This window comes from Tamandua tetradactyla, chromosome 2, assembly GCF_023851605.1.
Source record: "Tamandua tetradactyla isolate mTamTet1 chromosome 2, mTamTet1.pri, whole genome shotgun sequence".
Classification (NCBI taxonomy): Eukaryota; Metazoa; Chordata; class Mammalia; order Pilosa; family Myrmecophagidae; genus Tamandua; species Tamandua tetradactyla.
Genome location: NC_135328.1, coordinates 95171237 through 95192800, shown reverse-complemented (window position 1 = coordinate 95192800; position 21564 = coordinate 95171237). Strand labels below are relative to the sequence as shown.

The window sequence follows — 21564 nt, the reverse complement described above, 5'->3', positions numbered from 1 at the left end:
GGCCCCATCCTTCTCACTGCTGTCTGGTCACCCTCTTCCCGTGATGTCCACTCAGTCAATTTGTAGAGACAAGGATGAAACGATGGTAACCACGGTGGCGAGAATAACAACAGTTAGGGAATATCAGACATTGTGGTAATTTTTATATAGATTTTCTCATTTAGTCCTCATAGTAGCTTTAAAAGGTAAAATTACTGTTATTATTGATCATTTTATAAGTGAAGAAAATGATGCAAAGGTCAAAACTTTTTGTGGGCAAAATAATGACTCCCCAATTCTAATTGCTGAGACCTGAGAATATGTTACCTCATATGGCAAAAGGGACTTTGTAGAAGTGATCCAGTTAAGAATCGTGAGATGGGAAGATTATCCTACATTACCAAGCTGGGCCCAATGTATTTACAAGGGTCTTTATAAGAGTCAGGCAGAAGGGTCAGTGTCAGAGAAGGATATGTAATGACAGAAGCAGATATTGGAATGGTGCAGCCATAAACGAACGAATGTGGGTAGCCTTTTGAAGCTTGGAAAAGGCAAGGAATGGATTCCCCCAGAGCCTCCAGAAAGAATTCAGCTCTGTGAATTATTTATTATTTATTTTAGCCCCACAAAACCCATTTCAGACTTCTGACCTCTAGAACCGTAAAACTATAAATTTGTGTCATTCTAAGCTTATTTTTGTGGTAACTTGTTACAGCAGTAAGAGGAACCATAAACGGGTCAGCCTCACACAGCTATTAGGTCATGGGGCAGGGATATAATCCCAGGCTAATTCCAGAATCTGAATCTTCATATCTAGTCTTGGCAAAGGTGTTTAGGTTCCACCTTACAGTGAAGCATGTATTGAGTGGAGACTCTCTCCCAGTTGTTTTCTTGCCTCGTCAATCATTAATCCAGCCACCATAAAGGCTCTTCTTTCCTGGGAGAGACTTTGTGGTAAACTATAGGCATTCCACACAGACTGTTATAAATCATTCCTCTGTTAAGTAAAATCTAAAAGCTGAATTTGCCAAAGAAGGTATGTTTCCTTCTTATACAGCATACCTGCCACCCTGTTTAAGTGCTTCACCATAGGTTCCTTGACAAGAGAAAGATGCTCTCTGCTGGTCTTTAGATGAATTATCTAGAGGGATAAGCCCTCCAGCATCTCGTCAAACGCATTCACCTCTTCACTCAAAGGAAACCACTGCTTATCCAGATGGAAGTGGCGAGGACTTGGGTATCACAAGCCATGTCCCTTCTTCATCATCTTGGAGGTTCTGTGAAATGGGGGTGGGATTATTTTCCTAAAGATCTATGAGTTTATCCCTATGGGAAAAATCCTAAAATTTCAGCTCTGCAAATGCTTTTATTGTTTTCTTAGCAGATTCTCTATTGCCACCTTTTAATTTCTTTTTTCAGTGTGACACTGGATGGAATTTTGTGACTCAAGCATTTGGTATCTGTGGGAGAGTGAGGAGGAAGAACAGGTCAGTAAAAGAGACACCTAAAAAAATTGAAGAAAAACCCTTGCTGGAAGAGCTGAAATTAGGAAATGGTCATATGAGGAAATTCCAAAGTATATGCTCTTTCTAGTGCTCAGGGTTGGAAATCAGATATATTTTTCCAATAACTGGCCTTCAAAACATTTGTGAAGAGACTATAAACACATTTATGGTGGGGATCCTGGGGGGAAACTAGGGGCTTTAAAGAGTCTCATTGTTGGCAGATACAGGGACAGGAGGTAAAAAATTAAAAGAAGAACATTTCATTTAATTTCTTTTTATCCTTCAGGATCCAACTCTAGCTCTACCTCTTCTCTGAAGGCTTCCCTACTCAGTCCAGCCCAGCCCAAGAGAACCATTCTCAGTGCAGGCACTTTTCACCTCTGCCAGTCACTTGCACTTAGCAATCACCATTTTGCATTAAGAATTTCATTTGTTTGAAATCCAATTGAAATCTGCTTGAAGAGAGAGATCATAACTACCTGTGCTCTGTATATCTTCATGTAGTTCGGAATAGTTTGGATTATATCAGATCAGGTGATGTACTTAGTTTCCAGAAAGCTTTTTGCCCATACCTAGAGCATCCACAACAAATTGGCCTGTGACACACTGGTCTTTCCCAAGCTTCTTGTATCATCCTGCTTGCTCCCTCACTCCAACCTCCTTCCTTGGTTTACTATCATAACGTCATCTTCTACCAACTTCTTGTCTGCAGTCCAAAGTCAGGAAACTGAATTTTGACCTTGTAGTGCTTTGGCATGTCACACAGGTCCTTCCTTTAGGACAAGGCTGGGAAGGTTGGCAGCTGGTGGCCATGTTCTGTGGCCCTCAGCCTAAGAGAGCCACTTGACCTAAAGCCACACCCACTCCTGGGGAGCCCACATAAAAAATGTGGAACAAGAATGCCCTTGCCTCAAGGTGGCTCAATTCTGAAGGGCTACGCTGGCTCCAGAATGCTCTGCAGGATTGGCTGAGGCCTTCACTATGACAATATTGCAACTTAACTTCTCCCTCACCCAAACCTACCTGCTTCCTTCACTCTCCACCAGGAGAGGTACCCAAGAGCCCTCCTCAGTCAATTTCCGCATGCAAATTTCCACATCAGAATCTGTTTCCTAGGGAACCTGTCCTTTGATCTCCTGCACAAGGAAGCGAAGAACAAACAATGCCCACAACAAAATGGACTGGGGACCACAGCCTCCCCCAAAGTCAGACCAGTTCCATCCGGCATGGCTGCCAACCCCTGACAGTGAACTCAGCCATCACCGTGGCCATCCCATGCCAGAAAAGTATCCTCTCCATCATCACTGCCCAACAGAGCTTCCTGCCATGATGGACATGTTCCTTTGCTGGCTGCCCAATACGATAGCCACTAGCCATTTGTGATTATTGAGCACACATGCAGGGCAACTAATGCTACTAAGGAATTGAAATTTTATTTTAAATGAATTTAAATGTAAATGTAAATAGCCACACATGTCTAGTAATTACTGTGTCAGACACAGCAGTTTTAGAAGATAAGGCAAGTAGGTCTACAGAGGCAACATCATAATAGCTTCCATTCTACCTGCCTTCCCCCCACTTTACTTTCAATACCCCTTGGCCCAGAAATGCTTGTCTGACTACTTAAAAATCATCCTCATGAGGCATATATAGGAACTACATACTAAGCTCATATCATCAATTGGCATGATGTCATTCTCAGTACCAGTGATTCATTGCTCACCCTTGTCTTAATTTCCTGGGACTGTTGTAACAAAGTACCACAAGCTGGATGGCTTAAAACAACATAAATGTATTTTCTCACAGTTACGGAGGCTAAAAGTCTGAAATCTGTAGGGGAGAATACTTCTTCGCCTCTTCCAAGCTTCTGTTGGTTTGCCAGCAATTCCCGGGCTTCAATCTCTGCTCAATTACCACATGATATTCTCCCCTCTGTCTGCATATCTTTGTCCAATTTCCTGTTTTATAAGGAAACCAGTCACATAGGATAAAAGCCTAATCTATCGTCAAGTCCAGCTCATTTTAATTAATGCAGTCTTCAAAGATCCTGTTTCCAAATAAGGCCACATTCACAGGACCAGGGGTTAGGACTTGAATATGTATTTTGGGGGGACACAGTTCAACCTATAACCACCGTCATCGTCCACTGTCTTCCTGGCCCTTCCAGGAGTTTATTATCTGGTTGGAGGGACATGCAGTACATCTGCATATATTTTTAAATTATGGAACACCCCCTTCCTTAAGTGTACATGAGTATAAATTTGATTAATACCTTTTTCTTTTCCATCTGTTCTCTATGCTCTGGGGGCCTTAGCTTTATGTTTCATATATGCTATGAATTGAACTGTGTCTCCCCCAAAGATAAATTCATGTCCTAACCCCAGGACCTGTGAATATGATCCTGTAAGAAAACAGGACTTTGAAAGAGGTTATTAGCTAAGATGAGGCCAAACTGGATTAGAGTGGGCTCTTATAAAAAGGGGACAATCAGTCACAAACACACAGAGAAGAAATGGCCATGGGATGGACGCAGATTCAGTTAAGCTACAAGCCAAGGCACATCATGCATTGCTGGCAAGCCACTGTAAGAAACCAAGAGAGAGACATAGAATAGATTCTTGGCTGTAGATTTAACAGAAAGCCTGGACTTGCAACCCTTGATTTCTGACTTCTGGTCTCCAGAACTGAGACAAGAAATTTCTGTTGTTTAATGCAACTAGACAGTGGTACTTTGTTACAGTTCCCTGGCAAACTAAGACAACGTGAAAGGAAAGAAAACGAAGAAAACAAACGATAGTTGTCAGTGTGAGGTAGACAGGTTTACAGGTTGGCTACTCATGGGAGACATTTAGTTCTGCCCTGCTCCTTGGGCAGGGATGTTCTCTTATTACTGACCCATAAATGTCATATGGGACCCTGGGTGAGAGCACATGGCTGCATCAGGGCAAGTTCATGAGCACTCCTGCAAAAAATGACTCAAAGTGCTTGCCCTTAGGAGACATTTGCATCATCGTGTCATTGGAAGACTAGCCTTCACTAAATCAGGCTCCGCCACTAAGTGCAACTGAAATTGAATTCAGTGCAATTTGAAAATAGTCTGTTTACTTAAAGCCCAAAAGCCTGGTCTGTGACGAAGAATCCAGGGACAGGCCATGGTAGTTAAATTTGTACATTTTTCTTCCTTGTTGCAAGTTTATCTTTTCTGAGCACTTTAATGAATACTCCAGAGGAAAGGATTAAATGTCTGGTGGTTCAATTACCAAATAATGAAAAGGTTGAAAGGAGCATCATGCACTGTGTGCTGAGCTGCTATCGTAGCCTATTCTTAGAGTAGAAATCTTTGTGTGCTGTTCACACTCATATTTTGCCATCTACAAACAGTCCAGATGAGTGTCAGCATTAGCTGCAGAAACCCGAGCTGATACAGGTTGTCCTCGGCAAGGGCAAAGGGGGCTTGGTGCCCCATAAGCATCTCGTGACACCCACGGCAGGAGCGGTGGGCAGGGGAGAGGCTACGATTCTCATCAGGACAGATCAAGCTGTCTTTAAATCCACTGCCTGAGAAGAGTCTGATCATTCTTGGCCTCAAAGCAGACCTCGAGGACTCCCTGCAGAGCTGACAGCATTTGGGAAGCCACTTCTGCCCCAACCTGCCCCAGTTGTACACAGGAAAGAAAGATTATTGAGACATAAGTATTCTCTACAGAAGCTAAGACCGAAGATAAAATTAAGTTAGGGTGCTTTGGAATAGCTTAGAACATTGGTTTCAATGCTTTAAACATCAAGTCTTCCTGGAAATGCCATGCAAGAGAAGAAGCTATTAAGTATAGACGCCTCTACACTGAATGCTCATGATGATAATCTCTCCACTCATCTAGGGTTTCCCCTAACACCTTTTTTTATCACTAACAGAAAAACTCTATGAATATGTCATTGCACAGTTTCTTTTTCATCTTTAAATTATGTTATTCTTTGGCTATATATAAGAATAGCCCTATTTCTTAGGAAACACACACTGAAATGCTTAAGGATAAAAGGCTCTGAAGTATATAACTGAACTTTAGAAGGAAAAAAAGTGTGTGAGTGAGTATAAATGTTTGTGTGTGTGTGTGTGTGTGTGTGAGAGACGAGAGAGTAAGCAAGAACAAATGAAAAAGAAAATGGGGCAAAAAATGTTAACAGTAGGAGAATCTAGGTCAAGGGAATTTGGATAATTTTTTAACTATTTTTTTTTTTTTGCAACTTATCTTGAAGTTTGAAATTATTTCCAAATAAAAAATTTTTATGATTTTAAGTTCTTTTCCTTTTCTTTTCTGTCTTGGCTTATTGCCAGAGGCCCTTATAATTGTACAGCAGCCACATTCTAGGTAAAAATGTCCCTGAGGATAGTAGACCCAACCTGTGAGAAGGCAACAATCCTGCTGAGGTGTTAACCAGGGGGAAAATTCTCTTGCAGAAGCCAATCACATAGATGGTTCTAGAACAGCTCCTTCTGTGATTCTGACTATTAAGAGTTTATGTTGAGGTTTCTAATTATTAGGATTATGGCCAAGGGATTGAAGAATATCTATAGCTAATTTCTTCTTTTCCCTTAAAACACTATAACCAAGGGAATTGGATTTTTAAGTTTTTTAAAACAAGCATCTAAAGTCTCAAACCACCTTAAAATAAATGAGAAAAAATCTAAATTAAGTATGCCACTCTTTTTTTAATTTAGTCTCTTATAAAAGATATAATAGGATCAGTTCCTTATTAGAATAGAAGCGCTTTAAATATAGAAATAGAACTTAATTATCATTTTTTCTTCTCTATTGCCCAATAAGCAAAATTGTAGGGCACAATAGAATGAAATTATGAATAAATGAGCAGCACCTGAGATGATGTTTTAAATTCAATTCTACATCCTTAAGAACAGATTTTAAGATTTGTTAAGATCTAAGCAGAAGGTACTTTACTCTGTGGGTATCTCTCTCTATAAATACACACACACACACACACACACACACACTCCTCTTCTCTAGTCTTATTTAGAATTCTATATTTAAGATTTATTAATACATAAAGAGAAAAGGTAAAGTACAAACTGGAAGAAGATATTTGCCACCTATATAGGATTAATATCCAGTATATATAAATCATTACTATGAATAATTAGAAATTGACAAACAATTCAAAAGAAAAATTGTAGAAAGACTTGACAGGCACTTCAAAGCCTACAAAACACAAATGGCCAGAACACTTACAAAGATGCTTAATCCAGTAGTAAATGGAAACTATCAATTAAAACCCACTGAGATATTTCATAAATACTAGATTGGCAAAAATTTAAAAGTCTGACAGTATCAAATGCTGACAAAGACGTCGAACAATGGACCCTCCCGGATACTGCTGGTGGGAGTGAAAATTGGCACATTCACTTTGGAAAACAATTATATAGCAAATTTGAAGACACGTATGCACTATGACCCAACAACTTCATTCCCAGGTATGTAACTGAGATACACCTGCACAGATTCAGCAGGGGCTGTGTGCAAGAATGTTCACAACAGTACTTTTATAATGGAAGCTGTTCAAAAGCTGTCAGCAGCACAATGGGCTAATAGCTTGTAGTAGATCATACAATGGGGCACCATAGAATATTGAAAATGAATAATCAACAGCTATATGCATCAACAAAGATGACTCAAACATAGTTTTGAATGAGAAAAGCAATGAGAGAAGAATACAAACATTATGATTCATTTATAGAAAATGCATAAATAGTTTACTGTTATGGGTGGAAACATATGTGCTAACTATAAAGAGCAAGAAGAAAATGATAAAAATTCAAGGCAGCAGTTACCTCTGTGCAGGGAGAAAAAGAGATGTGATTAGAAGGCACGCGGGCGTTCAGCAGAAATGTTAACGGTCTACTTCTTAATAAGGGTAGTGGGTACAGGCATTCCTTATATTGTCATTCTTTATGCTGTGCAAGCTTTATAAATATTCTCTTGTGTGTACTGATATTTAATAAAAACGACTTTAAAGAAACATTGAAGAAGAAAACAAGTGAAAATATTTTCCCCAAGACTTGGTTGGAAGAAGAGGGAACAAAACAAGCTTAGGCCCAGGCGCTCTCCCTCCAAACCCAGCACGCTAACTTCATTTGCCTCCTCTTAGCTCACTCATTCTCAAATCAGGTGTCACTCAGAGCTTCCAAGTGACCACTGAAGGAAAGTTCCATGACATGCCAGAGGAAAAGAAGTGAAGCTTTCTCTCCATCTGCTACCTCATCCCTAACTAAAATCCAGGCCTCCTCCATGTGAATGACAACACATTGCCCTGTCCCACATGCATGCATGTATACACACACTGATACATCCAGTCTCCGCAGCTTGGCTGAGTTATTATTATGTCTAAATATCACTGAAGGCTGTTATGATCTGACTCATGACTTTGACTTGTTCTCTAATATTTGTGCATATTTCATAATAATAGAGAACTGCATTTAAAACAAAGCATTTCACTGCCCTCCAATCAAAGCCTGAATCTGAACAAAAAGGCCTCTTAAAAACAGAGGCCTGTCTCCTGATCTGACTGTATGCATGGAGCAATAACCCCTTTATACCAAAAGTGAAATCTATTGGATAGTGCAGGTTCGGGCAGCACAGCACTAAAGAAGAAAAAGAAAAGCCCTAGCTCCAACCAAATCTGACTCTTCTCGTAGGTCATTAAAGAGAGGAAAACATTTGCCCCCAGTCCTACCTGCTTCCCAGTTAGATGAGGGACATGGTTTTGCTATGTTCTCTGTACCAGGGAAATTTTCGATAGTTTCCATATCAATCAGTACAGTGAAGTCAGAATCTGTGAGCATCAACATTCAAACAGAAAAACTCACTACTGGAAAAAAGTTTCTTCAAAAAGACCTACCTGGAGGAGTTTATCATTCAGTACCCTGAATGTACCCTGCAGACCTAACTGACAGCTCCCTCAAAAATCCAACCACTCACCTGAGCATACTGTGCCACTGAACTGGCTTCAACTGCATAAACTCTCCTGGCTCCAGCCTGTACAGCAAAGAACGACAATATTCCTGATCCACAACCAACATCTAGAACCACCTGGAAGGAGAGCAGAAGACAAAGACAGGGGATGAAAACACAAATGGGCATACAGCTATTGGCACAATGCTAGCTTTGGGCAGTGCAGTCGGACCCAATTAAATACCAGCTCTGGTGTCTACTAAGGGTGCAATCTCGGCAGAGTTATGAATCTCTGTGAGACCTGTTATTCTCTCGTTAAATGGGGTTAATAATGCCAACTGTTTTTAGGTTTGCTGCAGGGATTAAATAATACGAGATTCATGCAGAGTACCTGGCTCATAATTGGAGTGCTTCAAACCATTGCTATTGTTATTACTGATTCTTTGTAGCAGGGACTACTTTTGGGACATTTAGAGATCAGGAAAAGTGTCACTAATGAGCTTGCTCCACCATCTATCAGTGTGAACGAGATGAAATCCGTCTCAAACAATGTTTGGAACAGGTGTTCAGAAATAACTGAAAATAAAATTCCTAAAAGTCAAAAGGAAGGTATGTGCTTTTTTTTTTGCCAGGTCCCTCTAACAAGTCGGGAGTTTTATCTGGAAGGTGGGGCAGTATTAAGGCAATGGACTAATACTATTCGCAGAAACTTTTCTTCCTCTCTCTGTTCAGACCTAGAATATAAACCAAGAAAAACATCATCTACTGGCACAAAGGGCCGAGAAGCTGGGACTTATGTGTGGAGAAGCACAGGGGTGCGTTGGACCCGTGGCCCCAAGCACTGCTGAAGCTGAGGTCTGAATCTCAGTTAGATCATGGAAATTTCAGGTTACTGGAATTGTTGTCTCATTAGTGACTTATTTTTAGCGTTTCTCTTTTTTAGTTTTTAAGCACTAACTTTGAGCAATGTATTTTAATTGGCTTTAAATCAATCCTCAAAATAACCCTGCAAATAAATACTAATGTAGTACCCACTTTATAGATGAGAAAGCTGAAAGTCAGAGCCATTAAATAACTAGCACAAGTTCAGCTCGCAGTAAGTGGGGTGGGGTGGGAGAGGACAGAAGCTGCCTTTGAGGTCATGTTCCACATATTCATACCTTGTTTATTTATATTTATCCTCTACAAATCTGACATTTCAACACAGCAATGCCAAAAGGCAATGTCTGAAAAGGAAACGAAGTATTTTCTGTAAGAAAAATTGGAAAAGGTTGCTTGTTTTTTTTTTTTTTTGCTTTGATGGCAGGGAAAAAAATTCCATAAAATAGAAAGTAAAAGGGAAGAAATTGTGTGTGTTTTAACCACAATATCACACTGTGCTGACACAGATACTGTGCCATTATTCTAAGAGAACATGCTGTTAGTAATGGGTTCACAGTGCTCACTTATATTAATTCTAGAGCTGTGGCTGTATTCCATATGGTTTCCTAGGGTTTGGGTAATTAGGAGCATTACCAATTTAAAATGTCACCCAATCTCCAGAATTGGCCGTTAGGCTGTCTATACTTTTAGAAATACCAGTATTCACTTCTTGTCTTCCCCAGGAATAAATCATCTTCATGTGACCGTGGTCCATTGTAAGAACATAAGACTGCTGTTTAGGGGGTGGAGGCGGTTAAGTTGAAGAGCACAACATGGGACCCAAAAAAAGGACATGTTCAGAAGAACCTTTCCAGAGCCTTTTTCAATTAAAAACAAAGCACCTTAGATTCCAAATTTCACCCAGATATGGCTGCAAAATTAAGAGACAATGAAAATTGTAGCTTGGTACTCTGGTAACAACTGCCCTAGAAAAGCATGCATGGAAGTTCCTTGTCTAATTTATTAGGACCCTGGAAGCCCATCTCAAAACACTGTTTTTAAATTCTCTTTATTCTGCAGAATCAAAACCAAAGAAATGCTTTACCTCCAGGAAGGAGACACAAGAGAAAGGGAATGGGAAAAAAAAAAAATAAACAGACATGAGAAAGAGCCTGGGGGACTTAAATTTAGGCTAACTTGGTACATCTGATTGGAAGATAGTTTTCCAAACCCAGAGCATATCTAGAAACTAAGTGAGAAAACTACAAACTGAGGCAGCTGCCAAATATATCAAGCTGAAGTATTCCTATTTGGCCATTTCAAAACCAAGCTGAGACCTTGAAAAAGAATCTCATCTTTTGTTAGCATTATTCAGATAGCTCCATCAGCTGCATGCTTGCATGTGTATTAAAAAGCTTACCATGAGAATTTTCAGCGATGAGACAGAGAACAGAAAGTGAGGAGGTAGAGGGATATTTTGCTTGTCTACGTGAGCCAAGAGACCTTGGAAACAAAGCCTCAGAGGGCCAAGAATAATTCTATGATGAAAATCACCAGTTTTAATGCAAATATTAAATATTAAATATTTCCAGCTGGGGTTTCCAAAACTGTGGGAGAAAAGAAGACCCTACAACAGATAATTCTTATTTTCATGCATAAAATGTTTTCTTACATAGCACCTGAGGAAGACTTGGAGCTTTAACACTACCTATAATTGCATTTCCTTGTCCTCACTGAAGATTTTATTGAGCTCATTTTAAAATTCTACTACTGGCAGATCATCACAGAACTGGGAATGTTTTAGGACCTTGACAGACATTGTTATACTATCATGCCCTGGGGGAAATCAGTACTTGGCATGTGCTGACCAATGCTTTTATTTTCCTTGGGTGAAATTCCCTCTCCTCATTACCCTACCTGGGAAACATCCTTCAAGATCCATCTCAGCCATCACTATCTCAGAGAAGCTTTCCTTGGCTCACTTAGACAATGAGCTCCTCTGGGGCTGGGATTACCTCATAATAGTCTCTAATAGCACTCAGTAAAGGATAGTACACGTATTTCTTTACATGTTTATCTTCCGTGTTCGATTATGAGATCCTTGCAAACAGGAATCACATTATTTACTGTTACCACCTAGCACACTGAGCACATACAAATCATTACCAAATATTAGTTGACTAAATGACTGAATGGATGGCACCAAAATGGTACTACCCTAATTCCAACATTGAAATATCTCTGGAAAAGGCCTAAGAGTTTGCCAGCCATTTGGATTCTGGGAGTGCTCTTATGTCACAAAGCTATCACCCAAACAGGAGGAGCTCAGGTCATCCTTGCTTCACTCAAAAATTGCATTCTGAACCGTTTCACACAAACTTCATCTTCTACTTCCTGGCCTATTTCTTGTATCTCTTGGACTCCAAGTCACCTCACAGACCTGAAACTTTATACTTGTCTTCCTTCATGATCTCTACCCTTCCTCCTTGCCTATGATCCAAACAGGTCCTATGGGTCTGTCTTCTGATTGTCTGAGGTAGCCTTGTCTGCCCAGTCCTTCTGCTGGGACACAGGCCTTCCTGGAAGGTCTGGTGCTCCTTCCTGCCACATGCTGCTTCCTTTGCCTCAGATGTTCCCATTGCTTACCTATGGTGGTGCTGGTTTTATTGTTTAGACTGTTGTTGTTTTTTAAACCTAGTCAAAGCCTACTATTCTAGATACATGTTATTTGTTTCTCCAGATGTACTCTCTACTCTTCTCCATCCTGCTGTTTGTCCTATATGGACTATATCAATGGGCTTCTTTACCATAGGGCATTAGTTGGGATCAGTCAAGAGAAAAACCAACTGGTAATCAGAGTGAGTTAGAAGAGTGAGGTCACGTGATTTATTTTCCTGGCTTCCTCCTTCCTAGGTTTCCATGAATTGGTTTTATTTCCTATACTAAGAGCCACAGCTCTTGTTGAACCATCTTCTCCTATAGCTATGACTGTCTCTTAGGGTTCCAGGAATGACTCCTTCCCCTTGCCCCTTTAAGTCTAAGTGTGGTCACTGCTGATCATCCTAGGGTATGTCACCCTCTCTTGTTGGTTTCCCTTAACTCTGCCCACATCTTTTTAAACAGCCCTGTTATTTAATTCTCTTAAAACACTCTGCTGTGTATCCATCTCCCTTGCATGGACCCTTACTGACATACCAAGTCATCCTTCAGATCTCACATGTCACTCTATCAGGGACAACTTCCCAGGCTAAGTTTGCCTGTTGTGTATGTTCTCTTTTTACCACCTTCCCAAACTCTTTCTTCATAACTACTCATAACAGTTATAATTTTTCATTCAATGAATGGTGATTCGATTAATATATGCTCCTCCTCCTGGACAGTAAGCATCATTAAAGAAGAGATGACATCTGTTTCTCACTTAGTATTGAATATGACATAACAGCCCAGGGTCTAACACATAGTAGAGAAACTCACTACATCTTTGTTGGACAAACTGAGTAAACGAAAATGTGTCTCACTACCACAAATAGGAACAGATACAGGATTCAAAAGATATAATGTCAATCTGTTACTTCCCTAGGAAGGCACCTTGTACTAACTGGCCCATTCCATTCCCAGATCTAGTGATTTTAAGAATCCTTTAAATGACGACTCTCTTTTGACATTGGCATATTGTCATTACATTACAATCCAATTAGTTCTTGCATACAGTCTCCCTCTAGAGAGTGGATTCATTTTCAGCCGCCCACTGGAAACACAGGCAATAACTGCAGACATGGTTAATTCTTTGGCTCATATGGGACAGCACCAGAAAATGGTTCTGTGAGCTCCCTCCCAGGATTATCAGAGAAAAGTCAACAATTGGTCCAAGCGACAGTGACCAAATGTTTTGTGAATTTATTTGTAAACAAAACTATTTTTAAAAAGTATCAGAAAAATACCATGCATTTCACATGCACAGAATATTTTAATTATGTGCTCTTGTGGTTTCCCAAGGAAAGAAATCCTGCAAAATGTCTAGACAGGGCTAATATACCTCCAAGACGGTTGAAAGCCATGTCTTTTGAATTTATTAGCTTAAAATGAAAAGGAATATACAAGCCCTTATGGAAACATGAAGCAAAACAACCTTTGAATAACAGAGTAAAAATAAATATCTACCATTTGTTGTATATTTACTATGTTCTATGCCTGCCTCATACTTTGCAAGCCTAGCAAACTCATGGTAACAACTTTATAAAACATGGATGCTACTATTTTCTTCATGTTATAGATAAAGAGGCTGAAGGTCAGAGGGATTGGAGTCATGCATAAAACAAATGGCAGGGATGATGTTAAAAAAAACAACAGATTTCTCCAAATCAAACTATGCTCTTAGTCACTCACTCTGCCTTCAATTTAATGTTATTCTTTGTACTGTCCAGACTATAATAACATTGGCCACATTTCGCCTTCTTTTCACCTCAGCAGTTTTATACCTGTTTTCAGATATCAAGGCCCTGATCATATCACTATCAATTCTTCAAGTTAGAACAGTTGTTTTTTATTCATTCTTTATTTATTTGCTTGAGCATATCAGGGCGGTTCTGAATTACACAGCACAAGCCCAATGCCCCAACTGCCATTTTCATATGCCTTATGCCTCTAAGATTTGTGCTCTGCCCATACTCCCACTTTCACAGCCATCACTGCTTCTTCCAGCCATCATTTTATTACATCTGTAGTCAGCAACACTGGCCCACTCAGTTGTACATAGTTGTACATGTGCCCACCTGCTCCTGTACAGCGTGTGTCCTCAATCATCATTGTTACTGGCGGTGGGCATCTACCTCTACAGACTATACCCACCTCTTCCGATTTCCAAATTACTGGCAGGCAGGTTGACCGAGAAGCTCTGCGTTAGTAATGGAATGAGTACTTATTGAGCTGCACAGACTTTAGCAGCCCCATTATATCTCGTACTCTGGCTTTTGTCAGAGAAGAAAAATTTTATAGCATTCTCAAAGACTGCATAAGATGCCCCCTTCATAGCCTTTGCAGTTTAGACTTTTATCTTGTTCAGATAATTAGCACTTTCATTAGAAAAGGAGAATTCTGCAGTGATAGCTCCTGGTAAGACAGGACTCCACAGTGGCTGTGCAAATTTGCTTTCAACCAGAGGGTTGCCTGTATTTAAATAATGCAAAATTGGTGCTTATGCGCACCTGTGTTTCATTCTGTCTGGCGTTCTGGCTGAGGACCAACAAATTCATCACTGATCTTTTGACCACCCTTTAACGGTTCTCCAACCATTTTCTCTATGATTATGGAACAAAATATATTGATCACTCTTACTTATCTCCCCATGATTAATACCCTTTATATACTGCCAATAGACTCAGACTAGATCACCCAGATTTAAGCCCTTAGACCCTCATTTATCTACTAAGCATTTATTAAGTGCTTCCTGTGCACCAGTTGTGACAGGCACTTCTAGGTGCTGGGGATACAAAGATGAATAAAGCATGGCAATCTGGTAGGAAGGAAGAGACAATAAGCAAGACACATAAGAAAGAAAAGATATGTAAGAAAGAGTTGCATAAGAAAGAAGTGCAGCAACATGTTATAACTACAATGATACAATTATATAAAGGACATAGAGTAGAAGGAAGGAAAGGAAAGACTTCATGGAGGTGACTACTGTAATGAAAACTGAAAGATGAATCAATGTTACGATATTTGAATTGTGGGATGGAGATTCCATACTGGAAACAGTATGAACAAAGGCGTCTAAGGACAATAGAGTCATCCCCTTTGTGAGACAGCAAATTTCCTTAGGAGCACGATGTGGGTGTTAGAGGCAGAAGGAGAGCTGTGGTTGAGGCATGAACTGGCAAGGGTAAAAGCTGAAGGAATTAGCAGATTCTTGATCATGGAGGAGAGTATTTACTACTGAGGAATTGGACCTGATCCTTAAGCAGAGAAGTGTCGTTGAAAAGTCTTAAACAGAAGAGACATACTGTATTTGCATTTCAGAACCATCAACCTGGCAGATGGACAGAAGGATGGATTTAGGGGGGGTACCTACAAGATCAGAGTAAGCAAAGCAGAAACTGGTATTTCAAAATCAACATCTCTCCCTTCGCCCTTCCTTCTTCCTATCAAAACTTCTATTCTGTTGAGATATTTACACTCTTCCACATGACTAACCATTCCCTATTTCAGGGCATGGCTCCTGACTGGTCTAAGGCAATCAAAGGTGACTCCATTCGTCTCGCCAGGGATGGGTTTAGGCTTGGGCATGTGACGTGCTTTTGTTAATGAAACCGCGGGGAAGTTCTCAGTCGGTACTGAGAAAGAAAGACACGTATGAAAAGATGCCTCTTTTTTTTCTAGACATGGTTAAATTTGGATGTGATGCCCAGGATGACAGAATTAAAACACCCTGGAATCACACTATTGTTGCCTTTTTCCCATATGAGACAATGGCTTTCCTTACTGTTTTTAGCTAATTTGAGTTTGGATTTTCTCCTAATCGAAGCCAAAGACCTCTTAGCAGTTACAAGCAGGGAAACTATTTGAGAGACTTTTGCAAAAATCCAGGAGAGAAACAATAAGAATGAGAATTAAGAATTTAGCTGTGGGGTTGGAGAGGAGTGGAAGGGTTTCAGAAATGCTGAGTTAGTAGACTCTAAAGGACTTAGAAACTAGAAAGGAGAAGAAAAAGTCTAGATTGCCTTAGCTGACTGGCTATAATACATTCAATTTCTGATTCACCTCAGAATGAACACTTGCCTTATTATGTGGCCAGAGTAGCCCTAGAAATTGCTTGCACCGTTCTTTCAAACACGAAGCTGTATTTCACTGCTGATGCTGTCGCCAAAGTCATTACTACCTAAGGAAACCACCCCAGGAGCTCTTCTCCTTCTTCCTCTTATTACTTGTGGGCCAAACAAAACAGTATCCTCCTCACTCATGCCACATGCTTCTTTTCCTTTGTCTCCTACTACAGAGTTTCCTTGTTCTGTTGAGGTACGAAGGAAGCACTACAGAACCCACTTGGTGCTCACGGGTGAGCAACCTTGGAGTTAAGACCCTGCGGCAGCTTATGTGGACCACTGGGAAAAAGCATTGCTCTCTGTTTCCCCCTGGATGAACTATTTTAAGATGTCGTGGCTTCATATGGTCTCTTTGAAGATTCTCTGTGACACCAAGAAATCAGTTTTGCAAAAAACTATGGCCTGCTGAGTACTGTACTCCCTTATATTTGTTCTTCCTCCTGCCCTGCCTCATTCCCCTTCCTGTTACCGCTATTGTCTTGAGACTGCACACTATAATAAAGTTTTAGCATATTAACCTTTGCTATGTGCTCTTTGATTTAGGGAGCCCAGGCTAAGAAATCCACGGTAATTATTGGAAATTCAACATATTTAATTGGAAATTTTCTGGGATCATATTTCTGGATTTCTTAGAACTTCGAAATCCTAAACCTAAGCCACCACTCTGAAGTTGAGCGACTGTGTCAGTATCTCAGTCTTGGAAAATGAAGTAAAGAAAGGATTTAGAGAAATGCTCCAAGTTCATCCAAGCCAAATAACTGGTTCAGTGTTAGAAAAAGCCAAGCCTTATTCATTATATCCCTAGGTGTAGTACTTTGAACCACTTTTTAGTTGATTGTTTTGTCTGATTTAACTGGTTCTTACTGACCTTGTCCTCTTCATCTACTTACGCTCTTATTCTAGAAAGCAGGTATTGAAACAAAGCCACCTACTTTAGAAGTTATTGTTGACCAGGGTCCCCATATAAGACTTTAGCAAAGTCAGCAGTTGTCCCAGATTGGCCCTTGATGGCATTGTCTTGGAGGGCAATTAAAAATTTTAAAAATTCAACCCTAGGAATTTCCAAAAATGCCTTGCATTCAAAGGATGGGTAATCCACCAGGTGGAAGTTAAAGGTGAGTTAACCAACAAAACCACGTTAGTGACAGATTAATCCTCCAAACCTTTTTTCCTTCCTAGACCCCTCCCATGCACACTGAGAATAGCATCTTAGCAAGCTGCTCCTTCTTTAATGAGTTTGCAAAATGACATCTGACATGATAATCATTACTGCCATCTACCAAATATTGCTGGTTCTCCTTATGAGCATATGTGGAACTGCACTCCCCTGCCCTCTTGAAGTTAGAAGTGACCATATGATTTGCTATGCCCCATGTAATAATCAGAGAAATATGGGTACTTCCAAGCAGACAATTTAAGATATAGACATGTGATGTGCCATTTTCTCCTTTATTTTGCAACATGAACTAGTAATGTTTCACACCAAGGCTGGGTCCTGGAGTGAGAACAAAACAAAGCAGAGCCTCTAGTTACCCCATCATGGACAAGTAATGTGAGTGAGAAATAAAGCTCCATTGGTTTAAGCAAGTGAGCTTTGGGAGTTAACTGTTACAGTAGCAAAGGGTACAGTCCATCCTGACTCAAAAGTCTGGGTAAGTCATTTCTTTGAAGCTCTGGCGACTTGCTTATTCAAACTCCCCAGTTATGTCTACAGCATTCTATACCTCACTAAATTCTTAGAGCAACTATTTGGTTAAGTGTTCTTATCTCCTAAAGACCCCAATTCCTTTTTTCTCAAATGCCCTAAAATTAGTTTGTGGTCCTTGCTTATTCAGCGTTTTCTTAGCTCTCCTTGGAAGTTTTACTTTGCTTTTGCTGAAAAAGATCATACAAAAACAAAGTATTCTTTTGCTGAACTCCGGCATCTTTCTACAGTAACCTTTCAGGAGTAGATTCTATTTGAGTTCAGAAGAACATTGGCAGAGATGTGCCATCTGCTTCCCACTCAAAATCAGGAAATCCATGTAGATATCCCTCCTAGGACTTAAGGGGCAAAGAAATTAGTTAGAGCCCAAGCCTATTTTCTAGCTCTTTCTCTTCCCTTCTATCACAAAGATATAATTCAGGGGTGAGTTCTAATGATTTAGTATCTTACCTCACCTTTGGCCTCCAAAGCCCAAATATAAGAAAAGAATTTTTTTGTTGTTTGCAGAGACTGTTTTTCACTATCACACAGACCCCTAAATACACACACATACCAAAATACACACAGATCATTAAAATTTAACAGTTTGATTATCAACCTAGAACATATAAAGAATGGTTTTCTGTCTCTCCCCAAATTCCTCATGCAGTCCAGGACTTGGATACAAACGAACCTGAATTTACCTACAGCTCTACCACTTAGTAGTTGTGTCTCCTAAAACAAGTTAGTGAAATGTCTGAGTTTCTAGTTCCCTTATCCATATTACTATATTACCGTACAGTGTGGCAGGGGGTTATTGTGCTATTCTTTTGTGCCTCCCAGCATCTAAACCCCCTTTCTATTTGGGGTTTGCTCTTTTCCAGCACTTCTGCAACTCAAGTGCGGGCATGACCAAGGCTCTATCAGTAAGATGCATTTTATATGGGAAGCTTTGAGTGTGAAAATACAAGAACTGCACGTCCGGATCCCAGAGTCACAGAATGGAGGTACTATGGACAACCCCCAACTCAAGTCATAGCAGTGAAGTAACAGCTACATCCAGTTTCTAGAGTCGCAGAGTAGAGGTTCTAAGGAAGACACCCAAGATCAGCACTGGGGTGAAGGGGGTGCACATTGTACCGCACTGGTGTCTTCCTGAGAAAAATTCTGTCACCTGATTTTGGAAATTATTTCTGGTTATACAGCCTCAAATTTATTCTCTGATCTTCCTATATCCTTTTAGTAAACTCTTTTTACATTTTTTTTTTAATTAGCAGAACTTGTTTCTGGTGCTGTCAGCTAAGATCCCTAGTGCACAGGGATTAAATGAGATAGGATCTGCAAACTACTTAGTAGCAATCATCAGTCATCTCCTTCTCTTCCCTCTTCCCTAAATAGTTCCAAACAAGGACTCTGCTGTCACTGGTCTAGGGATGACACTCGGAGTAAGAAATGGAAGGTTAGAAGAAATGAAAGGAAGCAAGAGATGTTTCCTTTCCTGCAGATAGGACTATGCAGCAGGTCCGCGTTGCAGCCTTCATTCTAGCCAACAATTAAGTTCAGGCCTTGTTAGAGCACACCATTAATCCAGGGTGTGCAGTGTCTTAAAGTGGGAGAATTCCAGAGCTACATTAGAGACAGACGTGAGGGCCTTGGACCAAACTGATGATAAGCTCACACCAAAGAAAATTCATATGTGAGGAACCTGAAGCTCAGGCTCTGCAAATGTGAATATCAGCTGACAATCTGAACAGGTTGCTTCGCATGTTTGTTGTTATTTATGTTTTTTTAAGCCTTCAAATCCCTAAATCCCTTCTGCCTCAGCCAACATCCCATTTGGATGCACTAAGCAGCTGTTATGACTGGGGAGTCTCTCCTCTGTGAAAACGCTGATTTAAAAAAATAATAAGCTCTCAGCTCCTGCTTACTCTCACAAGTTTCCAGCAACTGGTGCCCTGACAAATGAAGTGTCAAAACATTTCCAAATTAAAATCCCACAGCTCATACAGCCCCACACCCTCAGCAGGATGGACTTTCCCTGCTTGTACCCAGCACACACTTGAATAAACTAAAAATAGCCAGATGGCAATTAACAGAAACTCCAAGGAGGGGCGATGGGATAGGTTCCAGCAGGGTCAGTTTCCTGGATGGATTCCAAATGGGGTTCTCAGCCAACAGTGCTCTGGCCAAGAAAGGATTTTCAACAACACTGCATGGATAATGCAGAATGAAAACTCAAGATCTGAAAGATCTAAAATTACAGCAGAGATGGAAACTGTAGCACCATCTGCATAACCATCAATAACAGTAATACTTCAAATATTTATTGAGTTTATTTTATAGGTCAGGTGTTGTACTAAGCACTTTATATACACTGTGTCATCCTGACCTTACATGGGTCCTAGGAAGTAGTTGTTACTCATGATACCACTTTAATCTTACAGATAAGGAAAATGAAGCCCAGAGACAGTAGATAACTTGCTCGAGATCTCCACGTGAACAAGACAGAGGCCTACGGGAGGTTCCTGGTAAGCCACTGAACTGGAGTTTGAACACAGCTCTTTGGCTCTAGGACTCATGAACAAATCCACTGTTCAGTGCTGTTTAATACATGCATGGTCACAGCTAAAATGTTTGCACCGCATCCTTAGGCTGGGAAAAACAAAAGTTTCCCATAGCAATCTCAGCCAGCCTCATCGCAGGCAATAACTTTCAGAGGTAGTATCTGTGTACTTGTTACATGAATGAGCCAAAGATGCCCTCTTTTTCATGGCCCTGTGTGGTTGTTACTTCTTCGAAGCAGCCTGGGTCTCTCAGAAGAGCCCAAAAGAACCAAATTCAAATTTTTAAGCATCCTATTGTTGGTGGGTTTTTTGGGTTTTTTGGGTTTTTTGTATGCTGTATGGCGGGGTCACATTTCATTCTTTTTCCATGTGAGTATCCCATTATTGCAGCACCATTTGTTGAATTTTTGTTTGGTTGGCTTTTCTTTTTTTCTTTGCTTGTTTGTTTGTTGGGTAAGTGCATGGGCTTGGAATTGAATCTGGGTCTCATGCACAGCAGGCAAGAATTCTACCACTGAACTACCTTTGTACCTCTCCCCAACCATTGTTTTTAAAAATAGCCTAAATAAGCCATTTTTAGCCAGTAGAGTTAATCTGCTTTGTATACGCCACAAGACTTCACCCAGCATCTGCATTCAGTTGATAAGACCCTGCACTTATAAGATCCCAAATCACTTCAGCCCCTTGGAGCTCTCTGGCCCAGAGGCTCCTTGCTGTGCTGACTCTGCACCCTCACCTCAATATATAAGTATCCTCCCGCTTCCTTCTTCCTCTCCACCATGACTGTAGGAGCTTTTCCTTGCCCTGCTTCCTTCTCTGGTGGCCCCCTGTGTGCTGGCCTCCTAAAGGCATTCTCTGTAAGGAAGAGTCTTCCCCTCTCATGTGAACCTGGTAAGGTGATGCCTCCACTAAATAACTTGTGTGTTAGTGCCTTCTAGTGGTCAAATCTTTTTTCTTGGCCAACTCCAAAATCCTTGAATTCAAATTTGAAAACACATTATGGGATTCTAAAGAAAGACTTCTTGGTTTCAAATCCTAACCTTTCCATTTACTAGTTGTATAAAATCAGGTCAAAATTTTAACCTTCCCAGACCTCAGTTCTCTCCTCTCTAAAAAAGCAGTAACAATAGTAATTAAATTGTAAAATTATAGTGAAGATGAAAGGGAATAATGCATGGGAAGTCCTTAGCA

The 21564-nt window shown here is 40.4% G+C and overlaps 1 protein-coding gene across 9 annotated transcripts in view; it reads right to left on the bottom strand.

Moving 5' to 3' along the window:
• Positions 1–21564, bottom strand: part of LOC143673590 (histone-arginine methyltransferase CARM1-like) — a 306223-nt gene that overhangs the window by 92384 nt on the left and 192275 nt on the right. For all 9 annotated transcript variants that reach the window (XR_013170471.1, XM_077148304.1, XM_077148302.1 and 6 more), the window contains one exon: positions 8474–8584. Coding sequence is in view for 8 of the 9 variants with exons in the window: in XM_077148304.1 (XP_077004419.1) it covers positions 8474–8584 (111 nt within the window). In the remaining variant the exon portion in view is untranslated. The remainder of the gene's footprint in view (positions 1–8473; positions 8585–21564) is intronic.